A 13,614-nucleotide genomic window follows, 5' to 3' on the forward strand; every position below is an offset into this window, starting at 1 on the left:
CTCCTGGGTGCCCACCGTCCACAAGGCACCCTGGGGTGCGGGACAAGCAGGCTTTGCTTCAGCAGAATCTGCCCAGCCTGGTGCTGGGCACAGAGCAGACGCCTGCTAGAAGGCCTCTTGCTGCCACATCTGTCTACCCCAACACCACCAAGTGCCGGAGCGTCTGCTGACCTGGGGACACCGGGGCGGGGAGGAAGCGGGCAGTGCCGGGCACCCCGTGTCGCCGACGTGTGTCTAGGGCGGCAAGCCGGGTCCCGGGGCTGGAGGCGTCTCATTAAACCCCCAAATCTCGGGTGCCTCTGATCAGCCATGGGTTGGCACCAGCAGTCCGTGTGAGAGTAAAACCAGGGCGGGGCCGCTCTCCTCCCCACCAGGGGTGGGCGACCTTTCCTCCCAGGCTGAGCTCAGAAGCCTGCGATGCTGGGGGTTGGTCCTCTCGATAATAGGTCTGCAAGCGTGCAGGGCGTGATGCGCCCCGAGGCGCAGGGCTCGGACCCGCGTGCAGTGCCCCGAGTGACAGGCGCTGGAGTCCGCAGTTACTGTAGAACTTCAGACAGGAGGAGGGGGCTGAAGGGGCCTGGGCTGCCCCCACCCACCGGCTCTCCATGGGGTGGGCTGCAGGAAGGGGTTGCTCCAGGGGCCTCGCTGAGTTTGGCTCTCTCCCTGGAAGAGGGCTTGCCGGGGCTCGCGGTGGAGGAGGGGCCCCTCTGGGAGGTGGACCATCCCAGGCCCTGCCCGGTGGCCGCTAAGCCTGAGGGGTCTCAGTCACGTGTTAGAGTGTGGCTCGCGGGAGGCTGGGGCCGAGAGCACCGGGGGAGCCCAGGGGACCCACCCTCTTCAGGGAGAGGACACGGGCTCATCGAGGCGTGGGGAGACTCTGGCCCTCCCCACCTCGCAGGCAGCCCCATGAGTGGGACGTGGGGCCAGGGAAGGAGCAGGAGCCCCCCCCCCACCAAGTGGCGGTGTTTCTCTGTGGTCTTCCCAGCACCGGGTGGGCGCCCTGTGGTCTCAACCCTGGGCCGGGCTTGCAGACACAGCCACGGAGGTGGGCAGGGCAGGGGTCCGCTGGGCTGGGCTGGGTGCTGCTGCCCGGGGTGGCAGGACAGGCCGCGAGGGGCTCAGTGCCTGATGGCGGCCTGGGCACTGGTTGGGAGGGGCCGTCTGAGCTGGACCCATCTGAGCAGAGCCCTCCTCCATGCACCCCCGCCTGTGCTGGGGACCCTGTCCCCCCACCCAGCACCAGCCTATCTTCTAGATCCTTTCTTCAGCTCTTCTCACGTCGCCTCCCCACTGCCCTTGGAGGTGGGTCCCGCCAGCAACCCTGTTCCACAGACGGGGTCACCATTGGGTATTTGGTGACCTTGGACCTTACCATCCTCTGGGGAAGCAGAGACTCTGGGGGCTCGGCCTGCCCCTCTGGCCCAGCCTGGGTGCCCCTCAGGTCACGGAAGCATCACCGAGGCACAGTCACCCCTTTCTCCCAGCGTCTGACCCAGGCCTGGCCCGCAGGCCCCTTGGAGCAGAGGGTGGACCCATGAGGACCACCTCGGGTGGCTGGGACCTCAGGCAAGATGCGGAGGGGCCCGGGTCAGGGTTTGGCTGTACATTCAGGGGTGTCATGGGACAGGCGAACACGGCAGGTCAGCCGGGGTTGGACTGGGGAGGGGCGGTGGTCAGTCCCCCACAGGTCCTGGGCGGGCTGCATCCCAACGCCACGTGGACCCCTCCACCCCCTGCCCCTTGGCAGGGCCAGCATGTGAGGCTGCCCCCCGGGCAGCACAGCGCTGGCAGGGGGAAGGCGGGGGAATGGGGGGGGTGCTGGTATTCCTTGGGGGGGCCCAGCTGTGCCCAGCACATGTCACCAGGAAGCCCAAGGCCCTCACCACGGGCGCGCGGCTGGGAGCAGCTGGCCACAGGCAGGCCCCTGAACAAAGAGCCTTTGAGCAGCGTTCGCGCCTGCCCCGCGCGCTCGGGCCAGCTGACCCTCCCGGGAATGCCGAGGCTGGCTCCCTCTGTGGCTTATCGGGTCCCACGTGGAGGTGGAACAGCTGGCCCTGGGGCCCTAGGCTCAGTGTGGGGAGCACCGGCCCCCACCACGGGAACACCTCCTGGCCAGGGCCGGGCAGCCCGCGCGCCCTCCTGAGACCTTGCCCTGGTTGCCCGCACCCCTGGCTCCAGTGGTGGTGTGGTCTGGCCCCCACGTCCGCCTCTCCTCTGGGCCCCCCGTCTGCCTGGTGAAATCCTGTTTATCCCAGAACACACAGGCGTCCTTCTCACCCGGGAAGCCTTTGAGGGACCAGGAGCTCCTGCAAGGGGCCCCCCAGCCCCTGAGCTGGCCTCACGTCTGGCCGTGGGGCTCCCGGGGAGGACGTGATGCCTTCTGTCCTCAAACCCAATTTCTGCTTCCCGTCAGCACGCACGCCTCCAGAACACAAGGCCCAGTGCTTAATTCCCGGCAGTTAAGCATCTCAATCTCTTTAAAATTGGTTTTTCATTATGAAGATAACAGAGCAGTTACGTCTGCGCATCAGGGAGATAAGGATAAGGGTCCACGAGGCTTCCTGGGTTGTTTGGCAGAAGGACAAAACCAACCCTTTTATCCGAGAGGCCAGGCTCCACGTGCAGGCTCAGATGCGCGGGGCTGAGCCCCCAGGCCACTCGCCGTCTGTCGCGTGGGGGCTGGGCTCGCGGGCTGTTCCCAGAGCCCCTGAGCCAGGCGGTGTGGGCAGCGCTGGGCCTCACAGCCCCCTGGACTGTGGACCACCTTCCCGGTGGTTGAGAGGGTTCGCAAGCAGATAGAGATGAAGCGACAGATAAGACTGCCACGTGGACCGTCACCCCTCTTGCAGGGAGCGGTGGAGCCATGGTGATTACGAAACGCCCGAGGCATCTGTCGTCCCCCCTCTGTGGACCAGAGCTGGAAGAGTCAGATAAGCACCTGCTTCACTGAACCGTTATCTCCACTCACAGGCTTCACAGATCTGCTGTCAACCCCCGTCACCCTCGAAACCCCGTCAGAGGGTGTCGGCCATGCCCCTTACTGGTAACGTGGTCGAGTTCGGGGGTCCTGGCGTCCAGCTGCCCCCTGGCAGGGCCTGCTCATGTAGAGTGAGCGGGCCCCCAGGCCAGCGCCCTCTGCCCAGCTGGCACGCAGGCTCAGGGGCTCAGATACGCCCATGTCCAGCAGTGGCTTGGGCTCTGCGCTTCGCTTACCCCCTCACCCTCCCCGGGGGTCTTGGCTGTGCCCGCGTGGCTTTTGCACACAGTGGCTGAGCCCGTCTGCTCATTTAATGCTGAACTAACACACGCGCCATGAAGATTCAGAGCCACGGGCTCCAGGGTGGCCGTTTCCGCCCTGCTGGACCGGCCCCGAAGGTCTAGGCGAAGGCCTGAGCGCAGAGCCCCAGGGACATGGGGACATTTGTGTCATGGAAAAACACATAAACCACGCAGGTCACTGTTTCCAAGTGCATTTAACTTGTCAATAACATTGTGCCCTGGCCACCTCCGTCTTGTTTCAGACCTTTGTCCTCACCCATCAGCAGCGGCTCCCATTTGTCCCCCCCGGCCCCAGCCCCTGACAACCACGGATAGGTTATTTTTATTAGCATTGTAGCAACACGCATAGAAGGTCCAGTTACTACCCTGACTGTTTTTAAGTGCACAGTTCGGTGGCATTAAGTACATGTTGAAACATCACACCGTCCGCCTCCAGAAGGTCCCTATCTTTCCAAACAGAGACTCTGCCCCATCAGCCACTCCGGCCCCCGCACCCCCTCCCAGCCCCTGGCCCCACCGTCGACTTCCTGTCTCTCTGGATGTGACCCCTCCAGGGACCTCCTGTGAGGAGGATCACGCAGGATTTGTCCTTCTGTGTCTGGTGTATGTCACCGAGCGCAGTGTCCCCAAGGTTCATCCCCATCCCGGGCCTGTCAGCGTTTCCTTCCTTTTAAGGCCGCGTGCGATTCCGCTGGGGGCGGGGCAGGGGGCACGTGGGTTGCTTCCACCTTCTGGCTGTTGTGAACAGTGCTGCAGTGAACACGGGTGTGCAAACCTCTTTGAGCTCCAACGTCCCGTTTTCCTTCTTCTTTCTTCATTGTTTAGAGGATCCATGCAGGAGTGGGATCGCCGAGTGTGTTCTATTTTCGATTTTTCAAGGACCCTGCATCCTGCTCTCCACAGCGGCCACGCCGTCGTGCGTTCCCACCGGCCATGCACCCAGCTCCGGCAGCTCCACGCCTGTGCCGACACGCACTCGGCTTCTCTGAGAGCTGCCGGCCTGCTAGGCGTAGGTGGCCTGCTGTGGCCTCAGTTAGCTTCCTGATGAACAGACAGGGCATCTTTGAATGTGCTGGGTGACCATTTGTACGTCTTCTCTAGAGAAATGCCTTCTTTAGTAGTGTTAGTGGCTCAGTCCTGTCCAACTCTTTACGACCCCGTGGACTGTAGCCCGCCAGGCTCCTCTGTCCATGGGATTCTCCAGGCAAGAATACTGGAGTGGGTTGCCATTCCCTTCTCCAGCGGATCTTCCTGATCCAGGGATCGAACCCAGGTTTCCTGCATTGCAGGCGGATTCTTTACCATCTGAGCTGATGCCTTCTTTACCCATTTTTAATTGGGTGGTTGCTTAGGAACTTGATTTTAGAAATAAATTTAAATTTTTCAAATAGTCACTGCCAATGGCCACTCCACACCCATCGTCAGAGATACACACGGGGGCCGGGGACCGCCGCACAGCAGGAGGGCATGGCCTCCCCCTGGGGGGCTTCCTGGCTGCTTGGGGCCCCCGTGTCTCCCTGTCCGGACTGCTTCCTGCGGGCGTGGAGTCTCAGTCTGAGCCCTGGTCCCAGCACCAAGCTGCTTGGAGGCCTCTGGTCCATGAGGCCGCCCGCAGCTGGGAGGCGACCTTGCTGTGTCTGAGGGACGGTGGCGGGTGGGAGGGGGGTGGGAGGGGGCCCTCCCCCCTCCAGTGGCGGCAGTCTTGGCAGAGGTCCCTGGCGGGAGGACGCCCCCTCCCCCCGCAGGACGGGGCTCAGGGCCACATCCTTGACCTCTGCTTGCATCCGGGCACATGGGCCCCACGTGGGCCGCGGATGGGGCCTCCGCCGCCTCTGCTATCAGCGGAGGAGTCAGGTGTGCTGGGGGGCTGTGGGGGGTGGGCTGGGCGCCTGAGCTGGACTGGGAAGGGGGCGGGAGGCGGGGCAGAGCCAGATACAGAGCCCTGGGGACAGGGGCGGGGCGGGCGCCCCGGGCCAATGGGAGGCTCTGGGGGCCGAGGGGAGCCTCCGTGTGGGTGACAGGGCCGGGCTGGGGCTTGAGCAGAGGGGTGGGGGAGGGGTCTGCCGTTGCCGGGCCCTGGGGGAGCGGGAGGCCTCTGCGGCGGCTGTAGGCCCACGCCGGTCCTGGTCTACAGAGATGGCTGAGCTACGGGCCTGCCCCTGCCCAGGGCAGAGAAAGCCCAGGGCTAGGAGGGCAGCTGGGCAGGGGAGGGGATCATCCTCTGGGTCTGATCGCTGATACTAGAGGCTGGTCTCACTGGTTCTCCCTGGAGCTGAGAGAAGGTGTCCCTTCCCTACCCTGGGCCTCTTGGCATTGGGTCGGGGGGGGGGGGGTCCCCTGACTCAGAGGTGGTCCCACAGGATGACGTGGGGTCAGCCCTCCTGCAGGTCCTGGCCCACCCACCCCGAGCCTCCACAAATGGACAGTCAAGTCCAGTCAAACCCCCGGAGTAGCCCCTGGCCCAGGGTGGCCAGGGCCAGAGTCCCTGCTGGTCCGCAGCTTCGGGCCCGCCCGTCTGCCCTCCTAGCACCTGGGTCAGTGAACAGGGGGCTCCAAGAGATGGTGATGGCCCAAGCCACAGGGAGACGCCCGGGTCCCGGTGCGCAGGGCTCAGTCCTGAGGGCCAAGGCCACAGGGAGACGCCCGGGTCCCAGTGAGCAGGGCTCAGTCCTGAGGGCCCGGCTTTGGCCCCGGGTGCCATGCTGCCCAGCGCTCAGGGCTGACGGCGTGGAGATCCTTTCATCCCAGGCACGTGTGTGCGCCCACTGACCCAGGTCCTCCCCTGCCCAGCGCGCTGGTGGCCCCACTGTGATGAGCACTGCGGCTGGGGCTCGCGCTCGCGGTGACGGGGTGAAGGCCCCCAGCAACCAGCCCCAGCCTCCAGCTGCATTCCAGACTCAAACAGGATTTGGGGATTAGCCTTCTTTTAAATTATCCCTACACCTCACTCCTCCAAAGGAGGAGTCCTGCAGCCTGAGCCCGCCAGCCTGAGAAGGGCCCGGGTAGCTCTGAGTGAGAGGCTAGGATAATCGAGTGGAGGGAGGGGTGGGGAGCACCCCAGCAGCCTCCCGGGAGGCGCTTCTTCATCTGAATGTCTGTCATAAGCTCTTTTGTGGTCCTAAGACTTCCACCGCATTGAATATACTTAGGACGTGGCTGAGGAATGTATTTAAGTGATTAAAAAAATGTATCAAAGTAACAAAAACCCTCATTCGTGGTTGATCAGCCCAATGGTGTGTGGATTTGCAGAGCTGGGGTACAGGCTCTGGGGATTGCTCTTTGGGGGGCTCTGTCCGTCCCCATGGGGCCATCAGTGGGCCCATGGCTCCCTCTGTGAAGGTGCTGGCCCTGGCGTCTCAGCTTTGGGGAGCTGGAGGTGGCGGCTCTGTGGCCCTTGTCATGATGGCCAGACACCAGGAGCTGGACCCTTCACACCTGCTTCCCCATTCACCGCGGGGGCCTCCTTGGCCGCCATCCACTCATCACACCCTCTTAGGACTGGCTGGGCCGGAATCTTGGGAAACACGCGTACGAGACAAAGCGCTTGTCCCAGGGAGCCCCAGGCTGCTCATCCTTCGTTCAGCAGATCCAGGCCCTGGGCTCCACCGTCCCAGGTGCCCCCGGGGTACCCACCCCACCCTGACCAACTCGGCCTTGCCCACCAGAAACCTTGTCACGAAAGGACACTTCCCCACCTTTTCTCTCAGCACGCCCTGAGCGTGCCCAGCACACACACTGGGCGCTGTATGCCACTCTAACTGCGGAGCCCTGGGAAGCACCCTCCACCGTGGCTCCCTGGGGGCACAGGCGAGGCCGGGCGTGGGACCCGGGCCTGTGCCCTTACCCGTGGGAGCCAAAGTGCTCTGACAGGGCTGGGCCTCCGGGGCGAAGACGGAGCAGGACACGAGCTGCAGACAGAGTCCTCAGGCCTGTCCGTGGCGGCCTTCTCAGAACTTCCCTCCTTTATGAGGCCGAGGGATAGTCCATTGTTGGTGCCCCGCACCTTGCTCTGACTGTTCAGAGCCCCTTAGCATTTCTTTTGCATTTAAGAGGGCTATTTCAGGGGGCGGGGCGGGGGGGGGGGGGAGGCGGAAGTCTTCAGGGTTTTGAGAGGGATGCATTGAATCTACGGATCACTTTGAATTGTTGAGTTGTGTTGACTTCTTAACTGTATTAATTCGTCCAGTCCATGAACATGTATTTCCATTTATTTGTCATCTTTCATTTCTTGAAGCAATCTTTTTTAGTTTTCATCATACAAGTCTCCCACCTCCTTAGTTGATTCATAAGTCTTTTTTAAATTTTTTTTGCTTCTAGTGCAAATCGAATTGTTTTATAGTATTCTTTCCAGATTGTTCATGGTTTGTGTATAGAAATGCAAAAATTTTTCTGATCAACTTCCCTGGTGACTCAGATGGTGAAGAATCTGCCTGCAGTAAGGGAGACCCAAGTTCCATCCCTGTGTCAGGAAGATCCCCTGGAGAAGGGAACGGCTACCCACTCCAGTATTCTTGCCTGGAGAATTCCATAGACAGAAGAGTCTGGTGAGCTATAGTTCATGGGATCACAAAGACTGATACGACTGAGTGACTAACAGTTTCACTTTTCTATCCTACTCTGCTGAATTCATTTATTAGATCTAACAGGCTTTTTGCATGAAATCTTTATGGCTTTCTATACCTAGGATCATATTGTCTGTGAACAGAGATAATTTGACTTCTTCCTTTCCAATTTGCAAGTCCTTTATTTATTCCCTAGTAGCTCTAGCTGGGACTTCAGTACAGTGTTGAATAGACACGGTGAGAGTGGGCATCCTTGTCTTGGTTCTGATCTTAGAGGAAAAGCCTCCAGCCTTTCTGTGTGGGTGCAGTGTTCACTGTGGGGCTTTCATATATGGCTTTTATTACCCAGTGGCAGGTTCCCTCTGTCCGTAGTTTGATTACAGTTTTTATCATGAAAGGGTGCTGAATTGTGTCAAATGCTTTTTTTTTTTTTGCATCTTTTGTGATCAGGAGATCATGTGATTTTTTTCCCCCCTCATTCTGTTAATGTGATGTATTGTACTGGTTGATCTTCATGTGTTGAACTGACCTTGCATTCCGGGTATAAAGCCCACTCGGTCATAATGTCTCACCTTTTTTCTATGGTGCCGAGTGCAGTGGTGGACCTGGGCTTGGGCGGCCGGCCTGTCCAGGTGGACGACGCAGCAGACGGGGGCCCAGGCCACCTGCTCCCCATACGTGTCTCAGCAGAGGCTCCTGGTGTGGCTCCCGCCCGCAGGTGCGGCTGCAAGGTGAGCTCATGTGCCCTGTCCCCGCAGGAGATTGTCCTGGTCGTGTTCTTTGGGACGGAGTACGTGGTCCGCCTCTGGTCGGCTGGCTGCCGCAGCAAGTACGTGGGCATCTGGGGCCGGCTGCGCTTCGCCCGGAAGCCCATTTCCATCATTGGTGAGTCATGTCCGCCCCCCCTAGAAGGTTCACCCCAAGGTTTCCAGACACAGGCTGGGCACTGTCCCCCGGAATCTGGCAGGTAGACCCCCATCACACACACCACCAGGTGGAGTCCCCCTGAGGCCTGAGAGACCAGCAGCCTCCTCCAGCCGTGATGGGGCTGGGACCCCGGGCCAGCAGGGCGACTTCCCAGGACCCCATCAGTGGCCGGCCTCGGCGCCCAGGTCGTCCCCCCCAGAGGCTGCTGACGGGGCAGGGTAGGGGTCTGGTCACGCTCAGCACAGCCTGAGTGAGCACTGCTCTCAGCGGCCGATAAGGCCTGGACATGTGGCTGGGATGGGGGCCCGGCCTCCCCCGCAGGGCGTCTCCCTGTCCCCCTCGTGGGGCCCTGTCCCGCTGACCGCCAGGCTCTTCACTGGTGTCCAGCTGCCGGGCTGGTGATGGTGGCTCTGCTCCCCCAGACCTCATCGTGGTGGTGGCCTCCATGGTGGTCCTCTGCGTGGGCTCCAAAGGGCAGGTGTTTGCCACCTCGGCCATCAGGTACGCACGACTGCGGACCCGGCGGTGTGGGGGTGCGGGTGCTGGGGGGCGGCCTCTGGGCCCACACTGAGTCAGGGGCAAGCACTGGCTTCTAGGATGCAGGCTGGGACCCTAAGGTCTGGGGGCCTCAGTCTACTGATCTGTAAACTGGGGTGATCCTGGGGAGGTCCCCCCAGAAGGCTGTCTGGCCGCCCAGGGAACTGAGGAATGTGTGGGTTTGGCTCCAGGCCTGGTGTGGCCCCTGCCCTGACGCTGTGCTTGGGAAGGGGGAGGGTGGCGTGGATGGGGGGGTGTGGGGTCGCCCAGAGCCCACAGGGGCCTGTCCTCTGCAGGAAGGGGGAGGGCGGCGCGGATGGTGGGGACACGGGGTCGCGGAAGGGGGGCGCGGGGTCACAGATGGGGGTCGCGGGGGCGCGGATGGAGCCGCGGGGTCGCGGATGGGGTGCGGGGTCGCCTGGCGCCCACAGGGGCCTGTCCTCCGCAGGGGCATCCGCTTCCTACAGATCCTGCGGATGCTGCATGTCGACCGCCAGGGGGGAACCTGGAGGCTGCTGGGCTCCGTGGTCTTCATCCACCGCCAGGTGCGTGGTCGGGGGGCACGCGGGGCCCCAGAGAGGTCTTGGCCTGAGCCAGCCAGGCCATCCAACCCCCACCCGAGGGGCCGGAGTCCCCCGCTGGCCAGGCAGGTGGTGTGACCACGTTCCCTCCAGCTGGGAGAGGAGACGCTTGGGTAGGTGGAAAGATGGACGTTTAATGTGGGAGAAGCATCAGGACGCCCAGAAATCGGAACCCGTGCAGACCCTGAGCAGCCCCGTGAAGGCTGGTGGGGCCAGCCTGCACCCCTTCATGAGGCCCATCCCTGCGTCTCCCTGAGGTCCTGCGGGAAAGAGAGCCGGGTGGGAGGGCCAGGGCACTGGCCTCACTCCTGGACGGGGAGACCTGACCTCGCCATTGACAAGTTGGGGAAACTAGGTTATTTTTCAAGCCCGGTGTCTGCGTGTCAGACACTCTGGGTTTTACGTGGAACTTTCAGGTAATGGTTGGAGCTGGCTGCTGGCAGGCCACCCCCGCCCTGCCCCTCCGCACGTGATGTCTGTCCGGGGCGCCCGCGGGTGCTGGCTGACGGAGCGCCCTCCCCCGTCTGTCTCCAGGAGCTCATCACCACCCTGTACATCGGCTTCCTGGGCCTCATCTTCTCCTCCTACTTTGTGTACTTGGCCGAGAAGGACGCCGTCAACGAGTCGGGCCAGGTCGAGTTTGGCAGCTACGCAGACGCCCTGTGGTGGGGAGTGGTAAGTTGGCACCTCCGGGCCGTGAGACCACTGCTCACACCGGGCCCGGGCATGTGGTGGGGGCACAGCGCGTCGCCCCGGGGCCCTGGGGTCTTGAGACCTGCCCCCCGAGTGCTTGAAGCGTGTCATTGGGCGGGCGGCCGGGCCCCACCCTGGACGCCCGGAGCCCGGCTGTCACTGTCGTGGGGCCCGTGACGCTTCTGCCTGTGAGGCTGGCTTTGCAGAGCCAAGTCTTGGGATGGAAGGCGAGTGTGCGAGGGGTATCTGCTGGGGCTGTGGCCGCAGGCTCCTCCCCCACCCCTGGGCCGGGCCCTCTAGCACAGTCCGCCCCCACCCAGGTCCCGAGTCCCCCGGCACCCCAGGGCCCGCCTCTGTGAGGCTCAGCGCCAGGCCCCCCAGCATCCCTGCCCTCGGGAGCTCATCGTCAGGTGGCAATCAGAGCCCCACCACACCAGACCAGGGGCCTTGGGAGAAAGGGAGCTCCCCCATCCTGACGGGTGCCCGGCCCACATGTCTGGTGCTGGCCGCGGCTGGGGCAGTGTGCAGGGGCCCCGGGTTCTGCTCTGGGGGGTGGGGTAGCACTTGGCCTGCCTGTGGGTGGCTGCGGGTGCCTCAGCCATGGCCAGGGTGTCTGAACCACGCATGCCCCCCACCCCACCCCACCCCAGGTCCTGGTCATAACAGGAACCCAGCATCACTGCTGTGTGACCTCAGGGCGCAGAGGACACCCCTCAACAACCCTCCACTTGGGCCTTGTGGGGAGACAGGTCCCCACAAGGGGACTGGGTCCACTTCCCAGTTAGCAGCTTACTGGCCTGGGAGCGGCACACGTGGGGTTCTGGTGGCCTGGACAGACCCAGTCTGTGGAGGGCGGGCGGGGGAGTAGCCCTGTCTCTGGGCCATCAGCCGGGCCTGGTCCTCCTCCCTCCCTGCAGGGTGCCCTGGGCCCAGTGCCCGGGAGCATCCAGGGGCCCCAGTGCCTGGGAGCGTCAGGAGGCCCAGTGACCAGGAGCATCCAGAGCAGCCCGAGCCACAGAGTGCATGACTCCAGCACCGGTTATGAGATGCCCGAGGTCACGGGTGGCCGATGGAGCCCCTTTGAGTCGGGGGCTGGTGGCTGACGTCCAGACCTGCTCAGCCCAGGAGAGGAGGGGGTGGCAGGCTGCACCCTCGAGGTGGGGCTGAGGCCTGGGGGCAGTGCCGGCTCCACGGAACGGCAGGTCCAGGCTGAGCGGGGTGCTGGCTGTGTCCACCTCCAAAGTGTTTCCTTCCAGAATGGTGGCGGGGTGGGGAACTCGGCCTCGGCCCAGGGCCCCCACCCTCCAGGGGGAGGCCTGTCCCTGCTGCTCCGGGTGGGGCAGGAAGCCACTCGTGTCTCCATCCCCACCCTGGCGAGGCCAAGGCCGGGGCTCCTCATGTTGGCCGAGTCAGCATTTTTTTTCTGGAAGCTTCCAACATGCCAGGCTGACCGGGAAGGTGAGGATGTGCTGAGCTGCTCTGATGCCGCCTACGGGCCTGGGCACGGCTGGCCCCCCGGCAGGTTTGGAGGGAGGGCACTCCGTCCCCTGCCCCAGCAGGGGAGGGGTCACTTTCTGATAACAGGCGGGGCCTGTGGAGGGACACGCTGCCAGGGGCCGGGAGGCTCCCCGGGGCCAGACGGCGCGGTGGGAGGCGCGTGGGTGCGGGGGGGCTCAGTGGTGAGCAGTGCCCGGCCCCGGCCCCCCCGCCCGCCCGCCTTCCCGGCCTCTCCCTCGGAGCTGCCCCCAGCCCGGCCCCTGCAAGCCCTGCTCCCGCGCGCACACCTGTGCAAACATCCGCCCGCCAGCCGGGAAAACGGCCCCTTTGTGCCCAGCTTGGCACTGGTGCCCCAGCCTCGCCGTCAGCTGCGGCCCCAGCCTGGCTGCCACGGGCCCGGCCTGGCCATTGTTCCCGTGGGCCCTGCACCCCCGCCACCCGGCTCCGGGCCGACGACCCCCGTTCGCAGCGGCAGCGTCCCTGCAGCTGTCCGGGTGGGCGGAGCAGGCTGGGCTCGAGTTTGGGCTGTGCCCCTAGCAGGCCCTGGACAAGCAATCAGGACGTGCAAGTGGGACAGCCCGCGGGGGATTCGGGGCCAGGCGGCCCTCCCTCTGCGTGGCGTCACTGCGGGCCGCCAGGGCAGTGAGCCCAGCCCGCACCCTGAGGCTCCCCACCTGGGGCGGGCGGCCCAGGGCCTGCCTGCAGGCTGTGTGGCTATCAGGGACCCAGCATGGGGAGGCCTGCTGGCCGGGCAGGCTACCCCCATGGGTAGACGGCATCGCCCCAGACCAGCTCCTCTGGCTGGACGCGGGAGACAGACCCTGCAGTTGTGTGTCTGGGCCATGGGACAGGCCCTGCGCTGTGCTTCCTCTGCAGAGCCGGCGGTGCAGGCAGGCTGGGGGAAGCTGGCCAGGGCCGCATGTGGACCCAGTGGGCAGGCTGCCGGTGCCCCGGGGGTGGCCCCGGCACCCTCAGCCCCAGGCTTGGCCGGATGAGTGGATGCTCCTGGGAAGCGGTCGGTTCTGTCTGGGGCCCACGGGGCGGCCGCAGCAAGGTGAACCACCAGAACTGTGCTCGCTCTGCCTCGAGACAAGAAGTCAAGATCGAGGCTGGCGGCCTCCTGAAGCTCCGGGGAAGGGTCCTTCCCACCTCTCCCAGCCTCTGAGGCCCAGGCGCTCTGGGGCCTGTGGCCACACCTTCCGTCTCCCATGGGGACGCTGGTTGGTGGGTGCAGGGCCCACCCAGGAGCTCAGGACTATCACCCCTCAAGCTCGTTAACCCAGTCGCATCGACAAAGACCCTCTTTCCAAGCAGGCCTGTGTTCCGAGGGCCCAGGGGCACATGGACGCTGGGGGACCCTCCTCTGCCGGGGACAGCATTGTCCCAGGAGGACATCACAAGTCGGTCCCTCCGCTAACTGAGCCTCGGTTTCCAGGCCGGGGTCCCCTCCGCTCCCCCCGCCCTAGGTGGGGCGCCTGACGCGGGGGTGAGAGCTCCCCACCCCCTCCCAGTGTGGCGCCCCACGCCTGGCTGCTGAG

At 64.0% G+C, this 13,614-nt stretch overlaps 1 protein-coding gene across 4 annotated transcripts in view; it reads left to right on the forward strand.

Moving 5' to 3' along the window:
• The window catches only part of KCNQ1 (potassium voltage-gated channel subfamily Q member 1), a 365,808-nt gene that overhangs the window by 85,842 nt on the left and 266,352 nt on the right, over window positions 1–13,614 (forward strand). For all 4 annotated transcript variants that reach the window (XM_043923794.1, XM_043923785.1, XM_043923807.1 and 1 more), the window contains exons 3-6: window positions 8,600–8,726; window positions 9,191–9,269; window positions 9,754–9,850; window positions 10,421–10,561. In XM_043923794.1, coding sequence (XP_043779729.1) covers window positions 8,600–8,726; window positions 9,191–9,269; window positions 9,754–9,850; window positions 10,421–10,561 — 444 coding nt within the window. The remainder of the gene's footprint in view (window positions 1–8,599; window positions 8,727–9,190; window positions 9,270–9,753; window positions 9,851–10,420; window positions 10,562–13,614) is intronic.

Source organism: Cervus elaphus, chromosome 2 (genome assembly GCF_910594005.1).
Source record: "Cervus elaphus chromosome 2, mCerEla1.1, whole genome shotgun sequence".
Taxonomy (NCBI): Eukaryota; Metazoa; Chordata; class Mammalia; order Artiodactyla; family Cervidae; genus Cervus; species Cervus elaphus.